Below are 22,717 nucleotides of genomic sequence, written 5' to 3'. Positions count from 1 at the left end.
CTATGGCACAACTACACGCAAAAGTTGAATGGTGCGAAACCAGTACAAAATTGTGCGTTTTCAGCGCAAAAGTTGATGTAATTTGGAACCAGTACAATGATTGCGTGTTGGGCATAACGCAATTACTGCTCTAGCGTTTTTTCAATGTATTTTGCAGCTCCTAACTACTACACTTAAACAGTTTCAACTGATATCAAGCAGCATTGCAAAGCGAGCGAGAAGCAAAACCTTTCTCCTCCTTTCTGCTTGAGAACGAGACATATGCTACGCTTCTCAAGTCTTTTGCAAACACGCTTTCGAGATACTCTTTCTTCTTCATGCATTCCCCGCAGCAAGCACGCACCCCCAGTATGAATGACACTAACAACACTAGTATCAAGTATGTACAGCACGGGTATCTTGCTCATTTCGTAAAGCGACGAGACACGAGACCTTGCGCGTCGCAATACGAACCGAAAGAAAAGCGAAAGAGCAACCAGCAAATTGTATATGACGTGTCTAGTCTTGTCGCACCCGTACGTACATGGGAATTCTACGAGCGAGAGAGAAATTTCTCTCGTCGCTTGAGAAAAAAGCTGCACAGGATGAGAAATAATAATCATTCACAATTTACAAGTGTTGCCATGAAAAATCAGCAACGCTTTTGTGGCTTTGTGGAATGGAGGGTTTTCGGTAAAGCTACCGTTGACTACAAAATGTTGTGAACAGAATTTTGTTTCGTTATTTTTTGCAAATCATTCAATGGTACTTTCAAATGACCAAATCCATCGAGATGAATGGATCGAGCATTATAGCTATATAAATCTAGTGAGTTCACAAGTTGTTGTTCGCTGCTTGCACTGCTCCATGAGTAGCAGTCACTAATACACTCGACGTGAGAAATATAGTGTCGATATATGATACATATTCTGATTTCAATCTGTGTCAATGTATTCGCAGTACAACTGTTGCGTTATCCTTTTCACACATTTATTGTGCGATTTTAGTGCAAAATTTGTGCGAATCGGGAAGACACAATGCTTGTACAAGACTTGAACTTTTGCGTGTAGGCCCTTCATTTGCAAATAATTTTATGAAAATCGGTCCAGCCATCTCTGAGAAAAGTGAGTGAGAAAAAAAAGTTGCACATACACACACACATACACACATACATACATACATACAGAAAATGCTCAGTTCGTCGAAAGAAGTCGAGTGGTATATGACATTCGGCCATTGGGACCACTTTTATACCTTCGGTTTTTCCAGTGATTGCTATACCTTTCTAGGAGAAAGGCAAAAATCATTAGGGTCTTATGGGGCAACAAGACCTTTCATATGACACTAATTTTATAAAAATCGGGCCAGCCATCTCTGAGAAACATGAGTGAGATTAAATAGTCTCCAGAACACGTTTCTTTCCATAACTCCTGAACCACATGTTCAATCTTCATAAAATTCGTAAGTTAAGGGTTTTTATGGTAGCCCGTTCATTTTAAACTAATTTTAATCAAATCAGATGTGTGGTTTCTGAGATATTGATGTTTCGTGATATTTACACTTTGATACATAACCTCTAAACTAGAAATCAGATTACAATAAAATTCAATAGGGTCTTATAGGGCAACTAGACCTTTCATTTGCAATTAATTTCATTGAAATCTGTTCGGTCAGACCATCTCTGTGAATAGTGAGTGCGAAAAAAGGTGCACATACACACGTACACACCCACACACAAACATATACACCTATACATGCTTATATGCAGAAAATGCTCGATTCGTCTAACTGAGTCAAGTAGTATATGACATTCGGCCATTTGGATTTTCCAGTGATTGCTATAGCTTTCTAGGAGAAAGGCAAAAAAAAAAATGTTTCGTGATGACAGATCTCAACGTTTTATGAATTTCCATCATATTACCAATAAAAAAATAATTTTAACAGTTCCATGTGAATTTTTCCATTGGTCACTTTGAGGCTCTTCTTTCCGCAGTTCGCTTGAGAACAAATTTTGCTTCTAAGCTCTAATGTAAAATGATCGATGTTCAATTTTTTCCATAAATTCCATTGGCATTCAAGAGCAGGTTGACAGAGAGAAAAAGCAGAAGGAAGATTGTCAACGATTTTTAGATGAAAAGGGCGCAAATTGTGCAGGAGGTCTCCATGAAGGTATTTGCTAAAGTCGATAAATAGTTAAAGGAAGAAAAATTTTTGAAGGAGAAACATTTTTCGTAGTTTTTATAACACTATTCTCGCAAGGATAAAAATAAACATGTAAAATTGATATATGATAAATGTAAAATATAATTGATAATTGACATACTTAATCGTATTAATAACCTTTTTTTCTAGCTAAAACCTATCTCGTCCTTTCGAATTATTTTCAACAAGATTTTCTGCAAATTTAAGTAAAACTTCCTATGGTTTGCAACTCACGAAGATTATTATTTACTTGTTGAATGTTCCGACAATATACGGGATTAAATGGTTATCCATCACTTCTCATATCTTGAGTATTTATCGAACCTCTCAACCCACATCTCTAAAATCTCGTCATTCAATTTTCACTTTTTATGTCTAACTTATGTCTCACAGGAATTTTACTCGTCATAATCATACTCTTTTCAACAAGAAAAAATCGGTGCTACGGGTATTTTACATTTGTATATAAGAATTTCCAAAGAACATTTTTGGTCAGCATCATTCCTGAACATGGCCGCAGTAAGTCAACTGTCCTGCGTTTTAAGCTAAATACAAACAAGTCATACATATCAGCATGACATTTTAAAGATGGTATTAAGTTTACCATGTTGAATCATAAGTTTTTATTAGTTTTTTTTTCGGCGCGGATTTAGTTTTCACGGCGCGGATCAAAAACCTGTGGCGCGGATTTTGCGGATTCAAAATTAAGGTTTCTGTAACAACCCTGTAAATATTCTACTAATATCAAACCCATATCAAGTTTTGTTACTAACGTATCAGCTTTCTAACAAAATAAGATAGCATATGGAACAGTATAATAACAACCATTGTTATAAACTACAGGTTTTGATAGAGACGAAAAAAATGTGAGATTTGTCTCAAAACAACTTTGCCAGAGCCGGATTTACGATTGTGGAGGCCCGGGGCCCAGTTTACAGTGGGGGCCCCGAAAAAAAAAAACAAAACCGTTTTTTTATCGTACGATTAAATCGTATTCAAAAGTTACCAAAAATTTGTTAGATTTTTTTTCAGAGAATTTATTAATTAAATAATCAACATTCAACTCTTTCAGTATAACGAACTCTCAACTCAACAATGCTAAGTTCATAGTCGTACGCAACCTATTTTCAATCATCTTCATCTTCAAAAAAGACCTTTCTCCAGTTACGTTCGAGATTATTATGCCTTGTTTAGACTACGCCGCATATCACCTGATATCGCCAGATGATATCGGATATCACTTCGGGTGTTCACTCTACAGTCAGATGATATGGTTTGACATTTACTTTACTAATTGAAAAGAGAATAAAACAAAAACAGGTCAAGGCAAAAACAAGACAACAAGAGCAATGTAATTAGGATAGAGATTTCAGCTAGTTGGCTCGCATCAACACGAACTCTCATAAGCAATTGTCAAAATGTGCGGGATGACAAGAGTAAAAATATTTCCTTCTTTCTATTTCGCATGCAACGCGAATTTCGAAATTTGTAGGGTTGCGTCAAATGTTTTTTGGCCGTGTTGCCAACTGCTGCAAATATAGTTTTTATTGGTTTTCGAACATGGTATCCGCGATACCAGTAGCCGAGGTGATATCCAATGACAGCTCGATTGTATGGAATATCAGGTGATATGGATATGACATGGTGCTATGGCCTCGACAGCACGAATGGCCCGATATCAGGTAATATGCAGTGTAGTGTGAACGGGGTATTAGGCTCAAATAAATCCTCAAATGAAAAAAAGATGATTTTTGAAAGCACTAACGAGTTTATGATTTTTTTCTTCGTGTAGTCTTTTTTTTTTTTGAGCTCCACTTTGATATACACGCGGGGTTTTGTGGCGATCGCACATTTTGAACAAATGTAATAATAAATTCGGTGCTTGCTTACTGTTTACAGCCAGATCTGAAATCTGGAAATTTTTTCTTGATATATAAAAAAAATTCTACCGCAATTTGAAAAATTGTGATCCACAGGCAAAAATTTGCACACAATTTGAAAATGACTGCGCAAATATAAGGCGACCCTGGCAATAATCTACAGAAACTAGGAAAAAACTACACACATCTGCAGGTCAATAAAATCTGCGCACGGACAAGTAAACTTATTTTTATTTGGAATCAACAGCAATGCTTAAAAAAAACTTCTAGATTATGTTCTTTCTCCGCTTAACCTCCCATGCGCGCTGGTTCGATTCAAATGATGTGTTATTGTGTGTCATTCCAAGAGAATCGAAGGTGAACTTTTATGGATGTAGAGTAGGGAACATGTTCTAAGCAGCTTTAGGAACCGCCTGTGTATTCAGACGAAATACTTTAAATGTATTGGGTGAAACTCGAACAGTAGTATATCAATCTGTTCTCTATCGTTTTCTCTGTCAGAACTTGTTTTCATATTGTAAAACTAAGTTAGCAAACTTTAACAATCATCAATCAAAGTTACCAATCGAGGGACACTATTCCAATCACCCCGAACCTATTTAAAGCAGTTTCCATCTGTTTTGCAGACGTTTTTTTTCAGCACACGAAGTGGCTCCTGAATGGCTGCAATATAGGTCGATTTATTTCAATTGCAATTGTTCACAGATTTCTTTGTGATTAACGGTATTTCTTATATTCGTAAGACAGCTAGACAATCAAAGTTTTCGTTTCCATCATTGAAATTGTCGATATTGATCAAAATGCAGGAGTTTGATGCCTGTTTTCTTCGACTGATTAAAATAGGCGCTACTGCTTAAGCTGTTCCCTGCCCTAGTTGTGATATTGGCGCTTCCAAAAAAATAACATTGAAGCAAAGTTTCAGATTGGAATGGTCTGTTTAAATTTTCTTGCTGTAAATTGAACTTTTGATTGAATCTCATTTTTGATATCGAAAAGAACTTTTTCTCGTTTTGTGGGGGCCCCAAAAATGGGGAGGGGCGGGCCCCCTGGGCCCCCCTTAAATCCGGCTCTGCGGATAGCAATAACTTTAACCTTCTCCAGTCGTGTGAAACAATGTCTAGCTCAAGAAACTTGTTGAACAAGCTCAACAAGCGTCTTTTTGCAGAATCGGGTAGATACTTCAACAGGTTGAATTTGATCCTATCCAACCCTGGAGCTCTATTGTTGCACGAGAGGAGAGCCATTGAGAATTCCAACATCGAAAATGAAGGCTCTTCCGTAGTTTCTAGGGACGCGTCGCGAAAGGTCTTCTGTTCCGTACAGAGTCCGGACAAACCTTTTTGGCAAAATCGAGTATCCAGCGGTCTGAATACTCCTCACTCTCATTTGAAACGTTACGGTTCCGCATTCGTCTGGCGGTATCCCAAAGAGTGCTCATCGCTGTTTCCCTCGACAACGCGTTTACAAACCGCCGCCAGTATCCGCGTTTTTTCGCTTTCATTAAGCACTTCATCTGCCTGTCCATTATCTCGTACTTTCGGAGCAGATTGACGTTGCCGTACTCCAAGTACACCCAAGGCCAAGGCCAAGTAGACTGAAGACCTTTGCGCGTACAGGTCAGAACATTCTTTGTCCCACCACTTCGTGGAGGACGCCGTCTAATCGTTACCCCGGGTATCGGTTTCGTCTGAGCTGAGTTAATGCTAGTGATGTCGAGCAAAGGGATAGGTCAAGCACGCTTTCACGTGCTGGAGAATTAGGTACGCATGTCGCTTCCCCAGTATTTAAAAGTGCGCCAGCGACCCCCATTGCGAACAGTGAGAGTTAAAATCTCCCATTATCAAAGAAGGTGCGGGAAGCAATTCTGGTATGAGAGAAAGTTGCCTCTGTTCAATCCGCACAGATTATATCCCTCCATCGAAGCAAGGCGTAGTTCTTCTCCATTCATTTTCGTTTGAATGGCAACGACTTTGATGTTCGAGAACGAGGGGAGGTTGATTCTGAAGAATAAATAGCACTTTTTGATCCCTAAAAGTACCCCTCCACCGTGTGAGTCTCGGTCTCGCCGGATTATGTTAAAATCGTGGAAATTGGGTTGATCATTTGAATTAATGAAAGTTTCACAGAGCGCAAAAGCGTCACAATTATATGTGAGATTCCCTTCGGTCACCACACCGTCGATCCCTACATCCTTGGCAGGGATGTACACGCGATATTCTCTCGTGAAAAGCTCGCAGGAAGCAATTGCGTTTGCTTGCTTCAAGCTATTCACGACAACTCGCAGTTTGTTCGGCCTCACCTTGGTGTTTTCGGTAACGTCCGAAAACCGTTCTGTCAGGTCCTTGCCAATGCGTAAAACATTCAATGGTTTCTTTATGGGCCGGAAATAGCGTACGGGCTCTTAAATTCATCCGGGTAAGCTTTTACACGAACGTTAGCTAACACGTTTGGATTTGGTGGACTAGCTGCAGGGGATAGCAGTGGGGATGGAAGCGGGTAGCCGCGGGGTGATATTTCAATCACATCTCCATTCGTTTCAACGTCTACGAACAATTCCACCTGAATGTTGTCTATATCGTTCATGTTTGCGGAAGCAATATGCTCTACCGCACACTAACGGTAAACAACCGTGTATAAATGGGGTACCAAGTTAAAAGTGATTAAATGAAAAAATATTTTGTCCAAGTAAGATGAAATCAAATTTGAAAAGTCACTCGTATAAATGGGCAGAAAATAAATGAATAAAAATAACAAAACCAGAAAACTTCACCGAATATCCAGGTCGGTTTTATTTTACAGCTGCCGTGTCCCACACGTAACCTTGTGGATGTCAGAGGATGATCACTATACAGTAGCTGATCCGCACTGCTAGCGGGGTATCCAGATCCCGGCGGGGAGGGAAGGGGATTTGCTTCTGCTGCTATCGGTGTCAGCAACTGCTTCTCGGTGCTGGTAGCGGGGTATCCAGCACCCGCCGCTGCGGGGAAGTTGAACTGCTGCTAATCTGCAGGCTATTATCACCACAGCACAAAACGAACCGAAAAAAGCAAAGTATTTCGTGTGGTTTATTGTTAAGTGCGAGTCGTAGCTGTCTGAGCAGAAACAGAAACGGCACTGGTTTTTCCTAGTTGAATTACTAGATTTTCAAATTCAGGCGCCTAACTTCGATATAGACGTTAGTCCAACGTCAAAATCTAAATATTTAGTTACCCGTTACGTAAACTCGTGATAACTCACTGCAAAAAGAATCTAGATAGGTAAAATGCTGCCTACAAACTAAGAAAAACAATAACAAGACGCACAGCTCCCTGTATCTGACTGCAAACAGGTCGAAACGCCCTCAACGCATCCAAGAAACATCAACTGTGTCTGTATGCGTGTTATCGGTTAGACATGTTTGACAAAACATTTCTGTAGTTGTTATTGTCAAGCTCGTATTAGATAGTTCATGCACATTACACACACACATTGACCATTAATATTTCTGGGAGTCGTTCGGGGGCGCTACATTACTTGAAGTTCGCAAGGTATATGAGAAGATCAGACACTTCTGTATCTTGTTATCCTGTCTTTGCAACAAATCATCGTCATCATTTTTACTGCAGCGTCAGCCTATTGAAGCACACATTCAAAATTTATCGATGGAACGCGAAAGACGGGAAAAAATTGTTACAGTAGAAAACGGAAATGGTCATAGTATGCTAAGTATTATTAATGTCAGTTGTTTAGAAAGAAATAGAGCTCATTCAAGCCTTGGGTGCTACATTCCGTATCGTAAGTCGACCTTCTGGTTCACTATACACAGACTTCGCAGCCGACTGTTAAGTGTACAGGACAATTGCGGGGCTACTCGATCAGAAAGACAAAACAAAAATGTAACAGAAGCTGTTAGTTTGTTATACAAAAAACCTTTCAGGTTGTGTTTCAAATTAGATCCCGTTAGGTGTTAAAATAACAGAAATTATAACAATAAATACAGGGTTGTTACATTCGGCGCGGATGTCGCGTTTTTTGCGGAACACTTTGCAACCCTGCTTTCAATTACCTAAAAATCAGGATATCGACTGAGGGGCTGGCAGCACCCTTTCAGAGTTCAATGAAACATGGTGGGTGTGTAGTAGGGTGCCAATCACTTGTATGAGAAAAAAGTAATCAAAAAATTTAGGAAAAAAACCCTATACAAAATGTTTACACCCTGTGCAAAATTTCAGGTCAGTTGGATTCAAAATGGGGTGGCGCAAAATGAAGTTAGACCTTGAGAAATCCGAAAAAATCACAAAAATCACGATTTTTTTTCAGATGATACCAGATCTCGACGTTTCATGCATTTTTAAGGTACCTGACACCAAAATTTTTTCCGAAAACCGAAAATTCATGCGGCCAACCCCCGCTTCGGGTGAATTATTGGATTTTTAAAGACCAAACTTCAATCGCTTTTTCGATTTTTCACTAGGTGTTTTTTTTTGGGCAGGTGAAAATTTTGTATATGGTTTCTTAAAATTACCATTTTGGTTGGCATCCTAGTATGTAGACTTTACTAAACTGAGCAACTTTGCATATACTGTTTTTTAAAAATTATTTAGACTTACATTCAAAAAGAACTGAAGTTTTTTTGAAAATCGATATATCTGGATAATGAGAAGAGAAAAAAAGTCATCAAGGAATGACTTTGAGAAAGTTGTCTGAATTTCCATTTAAAAATATTGACAAAATTTTATCATAACCGTTATGTGCTCGACAATAAAACACCCTTACGTGCCCCAAAATGGTCCTTCCCGAAAAGATTCTACTGGGGCTTCACTAATAACATAACTCTTTGGATGTTATGTGGAACATTTCATACGAAATTCAGTGCCTAATTGGGAGAAAGGGTGCGATATGACAACGACGATCACTTCCATCAATAGTGAAACGTCTGCCACGAGTACCTAGACTAAAGAAGAGGTATACCACAAAAGATCAAAATAATGGTCCAAATCTTACAAAAAAAAAGTTATGTGGTGGTCCTGAATAGATTCAAAATGGCAACTGTGGTCGATTTACGGCCTATGAATGTCACTACACTTTAACTTTTGTTACAGTTAGAATAAATATAAGTACCGTACACATGAAGCAGAGCAATGAAGTCGCAGTAGTCGAGGGCACACGCAATATGCCACCAGAAACCACACTACTTTGAAGCAGTTGAAGTTTGATAGCCACCGACAGTCCGCCAGTCTCTAACCAAAGCGACGCTGCTAAAAAAAATGACAGGAAACAGGCAGCACGGCTTATGAGGAATAAAACGAACTGTCAAACGAGAGACAGTCAACTCGATCGAGAATTTCTTTTTTGTGTGAGAAGTCGTCGGGTGCACATCGCGAGTCAACCGCGGACGGAGTTACTTCTTGGTAAGAAAAATTGTAACCTTACATAGCCACACCATATTGAAGCCATCGTCCTCGTTGCAGAAGAGCCGGCGAACGATCAAGCCAACTACGGACAAAATCCCGCTGAGGCATTAAGGAGAGAAAACCAAGAAAGGCCCTCCAGAGAGGTAACAAAAAATCATAAATGGATGAGTAACACCGGTACTCACATGGTGATTTGTGCACAGGGCTCTTTTTTCCTGTTTCTTTTCCTGTTTTTGTGCTGTGGTGCGGTGTTCCAAGTTTCGGCGGCGTCGGATTCGAACGGACTGTTCGGAAACGTGCAAGTCGGCACGGGAAGGACTGGAGCGGCTTTGAGGATTGATAGCTGGGAGCGGTGGCGGGCTGGTGTTGCTGGACGGACGCCGCGAAGACCGGATGGCAGTCAAGTGAGCTAGATTAAGCAACGTGGGGTCGCACGGAGCGCGAAATGCTCGGCGACAAAAGTTGACAGGGATTGAAAAGCATAGGAGATTAGAGCGGGAAGGGATGAAGAAGGAAGGAAAATACACAGAAGTTGTTGTTTAAGTAGATTTGTGGCCAATTTTCTTCAGTTTTGGGAAAAGCCTTTTTATGATGAGGTTAGCATAAAGTAAACTCATAACACTTTTTTTATTCACTTTCACTATTTAATTCAATCACTTTTAACTTTTCACTTGCACATACGTATTTCAACACTTACATAGTGTCGTCGTCAGTGCTTATTTGGACTGTGGAGAAAATAGCGAAACCCCAAGAATTTTATACCTAAGTAGGTAAACGAAAGGGGCAAATTTTAACTCAGAGAACGTAAACAACTTGAGCTAGGTAAAGAAATGTGCGGCCTGGTGATCCATGCCTTGTCCGGGAGTTTTCGGTAGAAATTTAAAAAGCCAAGAGAAATGATTACCCTGATCTCTGTTGAGGAGTGTAGCTGGGTTTTGTTTAAAAATTTCTAAACTTTCTGCGACATCTAATTTCCAAGGGGATGTTACTGATCGAACTAGACTAATGTTGTCGGTAGTCATAGCGTGATCTTCATGAAATATATGTTCGGCTATTTTGGATCTGAAATGGTGAGTTATTCCTTTTTCTGAGTCTTTTTTAGCCTTTACAAGTTCTGAAGTATGTTCCTTAAACCGGATGTTTAAATTTCTTCTTGTTTGGCCAATGTAAACCTTATCACATTGTGGACATGCAACTTTATAAACACCCGCCCTATGTAATTTGTCAATAGTGTCTTTAGTAGACCCCAACTTTGTTTTAATTTGATTATTTCTACTACTGTAGATAATATCGATACCAAATATTCTAAATTTTTTACGAAGTTGACGTGTAAAATTGACGTCATATTCAACCACTGCTCTTTTCCGATCTTCTGTTAGCGGAGTGAGTGTTGTGTGAGATTTCCTATGTTGGATTCGTTTATTTTTATCATAAATGGCTTGTATGGTTCTTCTATTATATCCATTCTGCTCACCAATATCAAAAATATATTCCATTTCGTTTTTCTTACCTTCATTACTGAGAGGCAAAGATTCCATACGGTGGATCATGTGGTGGAAAGAAGCCATTTTATGCTGGGAGGAGTGGTTAGAAGTGTTAGGTATTACCCGCTTAGTATGTGTGGGTTTCCTAAAGATTTCGAATTCAAAGTGGTTGGAGTTTTTAACAACGACTACCGTCTGCCGGGGTGAGATTAAGCCACGGGGGTGAGATTATAGATTTACAAAACCTAATACCTCAAATTCAATACTTTATGAAACATGACATATTTATTCCCAACTTAAAATGGAATATAGATAATATCAGTGAACTGTTTCGCTTAAAGAATGTTTCAAAGTACAGGTTGAAAAACATGCGCAAATAACGTTATCCAAAAATGTCCCAGGAAAACCAGCCCGATCAAGAAATCACAAGAACTTACTGCTCAGTTGGTACGTTAGGATGTCGTCTCCAATGTGTTGAGGAAATATTATGCATTGAACCTGTGCCGGCTCAGAAAATAATGTTTTTCCAAACTGTACACTTTTCGAGCCCTTTTGGGGTGAGATTGTGCCAAGCTATATTGAACGGCACAGTGTACGGAATTCACATTCACGACAAAATTACATCAGTATACATCAAAACACTTGCATTATTTACATAGGGTATGTTTTTTGTCCCCACAGCATAAGGTATGTTGTCTAGCTATGGTATTCTTTGAAATAATGACTAAAAGCTTGAGAAGCTTACTGTTCTCAATTGTTATATGAAAATTTTCAATTATTGATATTACTTATGGAATGTAACAAAATTTTGTACACCAATTCTATATAAACTGATGACTTTTAAAGAGAAGAAGGAGAATTGTGGGTACGTTTCTAGAGGTTTTGAGATCTCCAATGGAATATACAGTTGTCAATGACACATAATAATTAAAACGAAAAGTCTTCTCAAACTTCATGCCCTAACGTTTCCCCTTTTCAGGCTACCTGGAGACGCCACTATGTGTATAGAGACTGTCTATAAGCCACGTTCTCATAACTAATTACTCTATGCATCAGTTTGATCTAGCCATACATTTTTATATAATTCATATGATGCATAGTTTCTGATCAACCCCCTACAGCCCCTTAATAGTCCACGTTGTTTATGGTCGTCCCTATACTTACTGTTTTATCATGTTAGTCATGTGGATTATTCGTAGACACACTACTGTTCATTTAACAGGTATTAAATTCAACTTTTTGTTTTTGGCACAATCTCACCCCACAGAAGGGGTGAGATTGAGCCAAAGTTCATGTATTTTTAGCAAAATTATAGTTTATTGTAACTCAACCATATTTGTTGTAGTTGATAACAAAACATTCTAGAATGCATTGGTGTATTTTAGATCGAATTCTTTGCTTGATTGTGTGCGTTAGAAGCTTGAGATCAAAAAAGCATCATTTTTTGGCACAATCTCACCCCGGATGACGGTACATCTAAAAATGGAAGCCTGTTGTTTTGTTCAATTTTCAAAGTAAACTGGATATTTTTATGAATACCATTCAAAATTCCCAAAAAACTTTCCAAGTCCCCCTGTTGTAAAATACAAAACGTATCATCAACATACCTCCACCAACGATCTGGTAAGAAGTCTTTTTCATTTAGTTTATTTTCCAAATGTGCCATAAAAAGCTCACATAAGAAAGGTGAAAGAGGATTCCCCATCGGTGCTCCTTTTGTTTGTTTGTAAAATTTCCCACGAAATGAAAAATAATTGTCTTCCATTCAAAGTCGAGTTAACTTCAAGTAACTGCGTACTTTAGTTTTCCAAGGGTTGTCACATTGTTGTCACTTCCAAAAGATTTATAGCCAATCTTCCAAAAGATTTATAGCTAAGTTAAAAGTGATAGAATTAAACAGTGAAAGTGAATAAAAAAAAGTGGAAGTGTAGTGAAGTTTTTCTATCAAGACGCTCGAACAGAAGTGAATAAACTATGAATGTCATCCCGGCTCCGAAAATACTCAAATTGGGTAGTATTTGGCCATTTTTGGCTGATTTTCATGAACTGGAAGTTGCCACCTTGGATTCCAAAACGACGTCTAGGGTCGATTTGAGGTCATACTGATTTCGGAAATACCCATAACCGTATATATTACTTTTTAATTTAACGAGTTCTCAAATCACATGCGTCTCATCGACGTCAGTAATGACAAGAATTAGAGAAAAGAAAAAAGTGCTGGCGTATAGAAAACTGTCTGAAATTCATTGATCATTCATTGAAACTCTTCTGAACATTTCAACATGGTCACTCTCAGGCTGATACAAATTTCGAATTCTTTTTATGTCTAAGGTTATCAAAGTTAGCAAAGGGGGTGGCAAAAAATAAATAACACCGAGACGAAAAAAAGAAAAATCTTCGATCAAAGTTTGTATGCAAGTTATGACGTTTGTAACTTGCACTCAAATAAATGTTGAAAAATAACCCTTTATTGTTATTATTGTTATTTTTTTCGCTTGCCTATTAACGACACTCTCGTTGCCACTGGACTTGTTTGTTGCTAAATTAAGCATTTATGCTGTCAGAAAACCAATAAAATGAACAAAACGGTTTGAGCTTTTTTTTTCTTCCCCTTTCAATATTCAAGATTTTTGAAGAGGGGGGTGACATAAAATGAAAATAAAATTTGTAACGGCCTTAAGAAAAAAAATTTCTAACAAAAACTTCTCTATTTGAAAATCTCAAATTTGTTCAAAATGCAAATATCCAATATTGTTGATGTTTTATTTTTTGTTAATTTCAAACTGTTTGTTTAGGTACAAAAGTAAACAAAGCTACCAAAGCAAAGCAAAGCCTTGGTGCTACAATCCGGTTCGGAACATGACCTTCTGTTTATTATACACAGACTTCGCAGCCGACTGTTAAGTGTACAGGACAATTGCGGGGCTAGCGTTACGATCCTACTGACACTAACAATCTTTCCCGTGCCGAGATTCGAGCCTACGACAACTGGCTTGTTAGGCCAGCATCGTACCTTGAGACGCCTTCTTAACAGTTGCATCAAATCGTCGTTTGAAGCTTTGTTTACAAAAATGTTTACGTACATTAATAAATTATGGCCATTCTACCGGGAAAGGCGGGAAAAAGACGGGAATTTCAAATCACCGGAAAAAAAGACGGAAAAAGCCGGAAATTAGGCTTCACATCAGGAAAATCATCCTCCTGCATGTCTTCTAATAATGTTACCAATGAAAAAGTTGTAGCAAATTAATTCCTAGATCTGGAAAATATATACATTGCGGATTAAAAGAGAATATTAATCTTTTTTTTTATAATTATTCTTTTTTTCCAATTTATAACGATCTAAAATTGACGTCATTAAAAAACTATTTTGACAATACAACTTTTTGATATATCTTAGAATTTTCAAGACGATTTCGTTAGGATGTGTTGTATACTGTTTTAAAAAACGAGCTCAAATTTATCGAATTCCTGAAAAACTGTCATGCTTTCGTTTAAAAATGTATTAAAATTGCTTTTTACGCAGTTTTTGGTTTGTTTTTTTTTCACGTCATTTTTCAATGCGAATTTCGGAATTTCCGTGGTTTATCATGCGGATTTTCAGGAAAAGTCGCGTTTTACACCGATTGTTTCGAATAATATTCTTTTCAAATTGCTTATTCAGAGTGTCGGTTGAATTTATTTGACGGATTTTAGAGAATTTCTCAAACATTTCATTGGTCCGAATCGAAACTTTTCAAAAAAAACCTAAATTAATCCACCTAGCGGTCAGACTCAGCCTTTCTCATTCAAACTTATTATTTGTAAAAATAGTTTTACATGAATGCTCAAATCCAATAAAGGTATATTCACTCTTTGGGTTCTAAAATATTGATGTTGTAATTAAAGTATAAAATATGAAATTTGACGTAATGTTAGTGCTTCAGAAATAGCGAAATATAAGAAATGACTCTTAATTTCGAACAATTTAATCACGAGCGGTACCGGGAGCGTTCAAATAGTACGATACCACATTTAAATCCTGTTAAGGCCATATATATTGATCAAAGCAGCTATAGTGTTGAATAGTCTTTGAATTTCTTTTCTTTACAAAACTTTTGAACAGTATATCAAATTTTTATGAAGTTTGTTATTTGTAAGTTTGAGAGATGACTCGTTTGTAAGACACTAGTTATGTTCAAAAAAGTCGTGTAATACTTGAGATAATAGACTTTCGGTGTTTTACAAATTAAAACATAACGGTTGCTTAAGTTTGATTATAATCAAATGAAAAGGGAACGTATGGGGGAGCCAAACTTTGAAACCACGTGTTCAATCATAATTCATCAGTTAACCCTTAACTATCCTGTTCATTTGATATCAATATTGCTCAAATATGTTGTGTAGTTTCTAAGATAATGAAGTTTCGTGATTTTTACATTTCGATACATTACAGACGAAGTTACATTCCGATTACAGCAAAATTCAATTGGGTGTTATGAGGCAGCTAGACCTTTCATTTAATACTAATTCTGTGGAAATCGGGTCAACCATCTCTGAGAAAAGTGAGTGAGCCCAAGAATGTTTCTTTTCATAGCTGGATTTCACATTTTTAAACATAACAGGAAAAGTAATAATCCGTTCGCAAAAAAAAATATTAGGGTCTTGACACTGATTTTATGAAAATCAGTCCAGCCATCTTTGAGAAACATGAGAGAGATTAAACAGTCTCCAGAACACGTTTCTTTCGGTAACTTCTGAACCATATGTTCAATTTTCATAAAATTCAAAAGTTGAGGGTTTTTAGGTAGCCCGTTCATTTGAAACCAATTTAGTTCAAATCGGTTGTGTAGTTTCTGAGATATTGATGTTTCGTGATTTTTCACATTTTGATACATAACCTCTAAACTAGAAATCAGATTACAATAAAATTCAATAGGGTCTTATAGGGCAATTAGACCTTTCATTTGCAATTTCATTGAAATCGATTCAGCCATCTCTGAGAAAATCGAGTAACATTGGGAGAGCGTTACACACACACATGCGGAAAATGCTCAGCTCGTCGAACTGAGTCGAGTGGTATACGACATTCGGCCCTTGTGAGCACTTTTATACCTTTAGTTTTTGCAGTGATTGCTATACCTTTCTAGGAGAAAGGCAAAAAGTGAAATGATAGAAATGACTTTTAATTTCAACTTCAATCCCGAGCAAGGCCGCAAACATTGAAATAGTACAATATTAAATTTAAATGCTGTTGAGGCCACATATTTTGATCGTAGCTATAGTTTTAAACAGTCTGCGGGTTTCTTTTCTTTCTATAACTTTCAAACCACATGTTTAAGCATTATGAAATTCATTGTTTAAGGGTTTGAAAGCCCATTTATTTGAATTCATCTATGTTCATAGCTTCTGAGATATAAGAGAGTTTTTCACATTCTCACGCAGCGCCAAAACTAAAAGTTTGATTACAATGAAATTCAATAGCAACCTAAGCGGCAAATAGAGCCTTCATTCGACACCAAGATAGAAAGAATCGGTCAGACCATCTCTGAGAAAAGTGAGTGCGAAAGAAAGGCGCACGTACACACCCACACACAAACGTATACACCTGTACATGCATATATGCAGAAAATGCTCGATTCGTCGAACTGAGTTGAGTAGTATATGACATTCGGCCATTTCAATCATTTTTCTACCTTTTACTTAGCCAGTGATCGTTAGGAGAAAGTCAATATGTTTACTTTCATAATGTGATTTCACATTTTTATGAACAATGGACACAGTTACAATCCGATTGCAATGAAATTCAATAGCAACCTATGGGGCAACTAGGCCTTTCATTTGACACTAATTTTGTGAAAATCGGTTCAGCCATCACTGAGAAAAATGAGTGAGTTTTAACAACCTCAGGATAACTTTTCTTTACATAACTTTTGAACCATATGTTCAATCATAATGAAATTCATGAGTTAAGGGTTCTGAGGACAGTCCAATCATTTGAAACCAGTTTTATTGAAATCGGTTGTGTGGTTTCTGAGATATTGATGTTTCGTGATTTTTACAATTTGATACATAACCTCTAAACCGAAAATCCGATTACAATGAAATTCAATAGCAACCTATGGCACAACTACACGCAAAAGTTGAATGGTGCGAAACCAGTACAAAATTGTGCGTTTTCAGCGCAAAAGTTGATGTAATTTGGAACCAGTACAATGATTGCGTGTTGGGCATAACGCAATTACTGCTCTAGCGTTTTTTCAATGTATTTTGCAGCTCCTAACTACTACACTTAAACAGTTTCAACTGATATCAAGCAGCATTGCAAAGCGAGCGAGAAGCAAAACCTTTCTCCTCCTTTCTGCTTGAGAACGAGACATATGCTACGCTTCTCAAGTCTTTTGCAAACACGCTTTCGAGATACTCTTTCTTCTTCATGCATTCCCCGCAGCAAGCACGCACCCCCAGTATGAATGACACTAACAACACTAGTATCAAGTATGTACAGCACGGGTATCTTGCTCATTTCGTAAAGCGACGAGACACGAGACCTTGCGCGTCGCAATACGAACCGAAAGAAAAGCGAAAGAGCAACCAGCAAATTGTATATGACGTGTCTAGTCTTGTCGCACCCGTACGTACATGGGAATTCTACGAGCGAGAGAGAAATTTCTCTCGTCGCTTGAGAAAAAAGCTGCACAGGATGAGAAATAATAATCATTCACAATTTACAAGTGTTGCCATGAAAAATCAGCAACGCTTTTGTGGCTTTGTGGAATGGAGGGTTTTCGGTAAAGCTACCGTTGACTACAAAATGTTGTGAACAGAATTTTGTTTCGTTATTTTTTGCAAATCATTCAATGGTACTTTCAAATGACCAAATCCATCGAGATGAATGGATCGAGCATTATAGCTATATAAATCTAGTGAGTTCACAAGTTGTTGTTCGCTGCTTGCACTGCTCCATGAGTAGCAGTCACTAATACACTCGACGTGAGAAATATAGTGTCGATATATGATACATATTCTGATTTCAATCTGTGTCAATGTATTCGCAGTACAACTGTTGCGTTATCCTTTTCACACATTTATTGTGCGATTTTAGTGCAAAATTTGTGCGAATCGGGAAGACACAATGCTTGTACAAGACTTGAACTTTTGCGTGTAGGCCCTTCATTTGCAAATAATTTTATGAAAATCGGTCCAGCCATCTCTGAGAAAAGTGAGTGAGAAAAAAAAGTTGCACATACACACACACATACACACATACATACATACATACAGAAAATGCTCAGTTCGTCGAAAGAAGTCGAGTGGTATATGACATTCGGCCATTGGGACCACTTTTATACCTTCGGTTTTTCCAGTGATTGCTATACCTTTCTAGGAGAAAGGCAAAAATCATTAGGGTCTTATGGGGCAACAAGACCTTTCATATGACACTAATTTTATAAAAATCGGGCCAGCCATCTCTGAGAAACATGAGTGAGATTAAATAGTCTCCAGAACACGTTTCTTTCCATAACTCCTGAACCACATGTTCAATCTTCATAAAATTCAAAAGTTAAGGGTTTTTATGGTAGCCCGTTCATTTTAAACTAATTTTAATCAAATCAGATGTGTGGTTTCTGAGATATTGATGTTTCGTGATATTTACACTTTGATACATAACCTCTAAACTAGAAATCAGATTACAATAAAATTCAATAGGGTCTTATAGGGCAACTAGACCTTTCATTTGCAATTAATTTCATTGAAATCTGTTCGGTCAGACCATCTCTGTGAATAGTGAGTGCGAAAAAAGGTGCACATACACACGTACACACCCACACACAAACATATACACCTATACATGCTTATATGCAGAAAATGCTCGATTCGTCTAACTGAGTCAAGTAGTATATGACATTCGGCCATTTGGATTTTCCAGTGATTGCTATAGCTTTCTAGGAGAAAGGCAAAAAAAAAAATGTTTCGTGATGACAGATCTCAACGTTTTATGAATTTCCATCATATTACCAATAAAAAAATAATTTTAACAGTTCCATGTGAATTTTTCCATTGGTCACTTTGAGGCTCTTCTTTCCGCAGTTCGCTTGAGAACAAATTTTGCTTCTAAGCTCTAATGTAAAATGATCGATGTTCAATTTTTTCCATAAATTCCATTGGCATTCAAGAGCAGGTTGACAGAGAGAAAAAGCAGAAGGAAGATTGTCAACGATTTTTAGATGAAAAGGGCGCAAATTGTGCAGGAGGTCTCCATGAAGGTATTTGCTAAAGTCGATAAATAGTTAAAGGAAGAAAAATTTTTGAAGGAGAAACATTTTTCGTAGTTTTTATAACACTATTCTCGCAAGGATAAAAATAAACATGTAAAATTGATATATGATAAATGTAAAATATAATTGATAATTGACATACTTAATCGTATTAATAACCTTTTTTTCTAGCTAAAACCTATCTCGTCCTTTCGAATTATTTTCAACAAGATTTTCTGCAAATTTAAGTAAAACTTCCTATGGTTTGCAACTCACGAAGATTATTATTTACTTGTTGAATGTTCCGACAATATACGGGATTAAATGGTTATCCATCACTTCTCATATCTTGAGTATTTATCGAACCTCTCAACCCACATCTCTAAAATCTCGTCATTCAATTTTCACTTTTTATGTCTAACTTATGTCTCACAGGAATTTTACTCGTCATAATCATACTCTTTTCAACAAGAAAAAATCGGTGCTACGGGTATTTTACATTTGTATATAAGAATTTCCAAAGAACATTTTTGGTCAGCATCATTCCTGAACATGGCCGCAGTAAGTCAACTGTCCTGCGTTTTAAGCTAAATACAAACAAGTCATACATATCAGCATGACATTTTAAAGATGGTATTAAGTTTACCATGTTGAATCATAAGTTTTTATTAGTTTTTTTTTCGGCGCGGATTTAGTTTTCACGGCGCGGATCAAAAACCTGTGGCGCGGATTTTGCGGATTCAAAATTAAGGTTTCTGTAACAACCCTGTAAATATTCTACTAATATCAAACCCATATCAAGTTTTGTTACTAACGTATCAGCTTTCTAACAAAATAAGATAGCATATGGAACAGTATAATAACAACCATTGTTATAAACTACAGGTTTTGATAGAGACGAAAAAAATGTGAGATTTGTCTCAAAACAACTTTGTTTCAGGATTTGTTTTAAAAACTCATTCAGATTATATTTTGATATCAAAAGCATATGGGAAAATACAAAAACGTATCGAATTATGTTATTTGTATCTCGTGTTGATAGAATTTTGTATTTTTTTTTGTTATGCTCTTCTGATCGGGTAGCGCTACGATCCTACTGACACTAACAGTCTCTCCCGAGCCGGGACTCGAACATACGACGACTGGCTGGGAGATGATGAGCTCATTCGTATTTGTTTATTCGTTCAACCAAGACCTATTCACTTATATATAACAATTAACAACAGTTTATGGGCCCAGAACGACGTTGAAAATGGCGAGTTCGAATACCGGAATCGAGAGACCGGTTGGTAGAGAAAATTGGAACACTTCAAATTTGCCGTACAAACCTATCTCGAAGTTGAAGATCTTTGGGAAGCCATCAAACCTAAAAAAAGGAAGATGGAAGTTTGGAAGCGGTGAATCCTATCAAGTGTTGAGTCGGTTCGACTAGGGGAGAAAAAAGGAAGATGGAAGTTTGGAAGCGGTGAATCCTGTCAAGTGTTGAGTCGGTTCGACTGGGGGAGACAACTATTAGCTGCCGTTCGCTACTCTGGTTAGGATCCAAGCAGAGATGCCAGATGTTTTTGAAAAATATCTGCGACTACCGTGCTGGATCGAAACCAATACAGTATCGAAATCCGTACACCTTGATGTTTTTCGTCAGTTTTAAGCATTATAAAAATGAAAATTCATATGATAGTTACATGTACAAACATGTAACTATCATATGAATTTTCATTTTTATAATGCTTAAAACTGACGAAAAACATCAAGGTGTACGGATTTCGATACTGTACGGGTTTCGATCCAGCACGGTACTCGAAAAACCGGAAAAATCAGCTCGAAATCTGAAAGAAATCTATTCGTGATACGAAAAAATTTCGCTCGCGCAGGCAAAAATCTGCAAAAATCTGCACACATTTTGAGAAAGTCTGCGCAAATATAAGAAGACTCTGACAAAAATCTGCAAAGGCTAAATTTGCAAATATCTGCGAATTAATAAAAATCTGCACACGGACTCAAAAAATCTGCGTTTTGCAGACAAATCTGCACATCTGGAATGCCTGAATCCAAGTGAACGAGTCGTTATTGCGCGCTCTTTAACCATCACGTAGGTTGACTGCTAACGCTGTCACATACACAGTTCGACTAATAAACTGCAATTCGGACCAGAGCTAATTGGGTGGATTCCACAAATCAACACTGACACGAATCTTCATATTAATATTAAACAGTTGGATCTCTACATTTCTCTCCTCAGAAAAAAAAACTTGACAAAAAAGTAGTGGATATCCTACAAATTTTCCAACAAATGTTTATTTCTCTTAGTGATGTGTTGAATGAATATGATAACAATAATAATTCCCAGTTGGTCTTAGGGTACGATGCTGGTCGAACAAGCCAGTTGTCGTGGGTTCGAGTCTCGGCTCGGGAGGTACTGTTGGTGTCAGCAGGATCATAGCGGTAGCCCCGCAATTGTCTTGTACACTAAACAGTTGGCTGCGAAGTCTGTGTATAAGAAGCAGAAGGTCGAGTTCCGAATCGGAATGTAGCACCAAGGCTTTGCTAATAATGGTAACTATAAAAAAAATCCATGTATTACAGAAATTTGGCTGGAATTTTCTTCTCCCTTACTGGACGCTTTACTATGGGTACTTGTGCATCGTGTTTGTCCGTCTATTTATGCTTCGTTGATCGGGGTATCGGAGACGCCTTGCCTGAGTCATTGACTTCTGGAAATTCGTTTTGCACATCAGAAGCTTAATCCTCCGATTCATCATTTTTACCGGACGATGGAAATTTCCGCTAATGTGTTACTGGACGGCGATAAATGACTCCTTCTTCATTAGAAACGACAGTATCACTGCCATTTCTCTTAAGGACGGTGAATTTCTCGAGTCGAAACTTCGGTTCAAGCTTTCCTGTTTCGTAGTTTCGCATCACAGAATCACCCACTCCAATGTCGGAAGACTTAGCATACCTGCGCATGTCCGCGTAATGTTTTCCCAGCATTGTCTTCATCGCGTCGCGTTCTCGTACCTCTGCATCTCTACACTAGTGTGGGTCCGTTCTCAACGAAGGCAAAAGGTCCTTGACTGGTCGTCCGGTCATCAATTCCAGTGGAGCTTTTCCGGTTACTGAGTGTGGTGTAGTGTTGTACATGTACACGTAATCCTGAATCGCCTTTCGCCAATCGTAATTTGTGGCCTTAGCAATACGCAACGTCCGGAGGATCCCCTGGTCTCGACTAGGCCGTTCATTTGGGGCCAGTAAGAAATGGTACGTATTAGCACAGACTAACAGACATAACACTTCGAACAAATTATCCATAACATCGAATTATATTAGCTGCCGTGTTCGCGCTGCGTCCTGTATTCCGACAACTGCGCCAACGTACGTGCATGTATCAAATTGGGAACTACGAACAATGTATGAGATAGCATGACAGCGCCTCCGGCGGCGGTGTCGCGCGACGACTGTTATTTGAATGAAAATTTGAAATTATCGTTTTTTTTTTTTGTGGTGATGGAGCTTGGTTCCAGTGTTACGTCTGTTAGTCT

At 37.9% G+C, this 22,717-nt stretch overlaps 1 protein-coding gene across 1 annotated transcript; it reads left to right on the top strand.

Moving 5' to 3' along the window:
- The first annotated feature begins 8,999 nt into the window (after positions 1 to 8,999).
- Positions 9,000 to 10,002, top strand: LOC129717614 (uncharacterized). The gene is made up of 3 exons (XM_055667646.1): positions 9,000 to 9,451; positions 9,512 to 9,597; positions 9,658 to 10,002. The coding sequence occupies exons 1-3, from the start codon at positions 9,334 to 9,336 to the stop codon at positions 9,865 to 9,867; spliced, it is 414 nt and encodes a 137-aa protein (XP_055523621.1). The 5' UTR covers positions 9,000 to 9,333; the 3' UTR covers positions 9,868 to 10,002.
- The last annotated feature ends 12,715 nt before the right edge of the window (positions 10,003 to 22,717 follow it).

The sequence above is a fragment of the Wyeomyia smithii genome, chromosome 1, assembly GCF_029784165.1.
Source record: "Wyeomyia smithii strain HCP4-BCI-WySm-NY-G18 chromosome 1, ASM2978416v1, whole genome shotgun sequence".
Classification (NCBI taxonomy): Eukaryota; Metazoa; Arthropoda; class Insecta; order Diptera; family Culicidae; genus Wyeomyia; species Wyeomyia smithii.
Note: the sequence above shows the minus strand (reverse complement) of the source record. Positions and strands in the feature narration are given on the sequence as shown.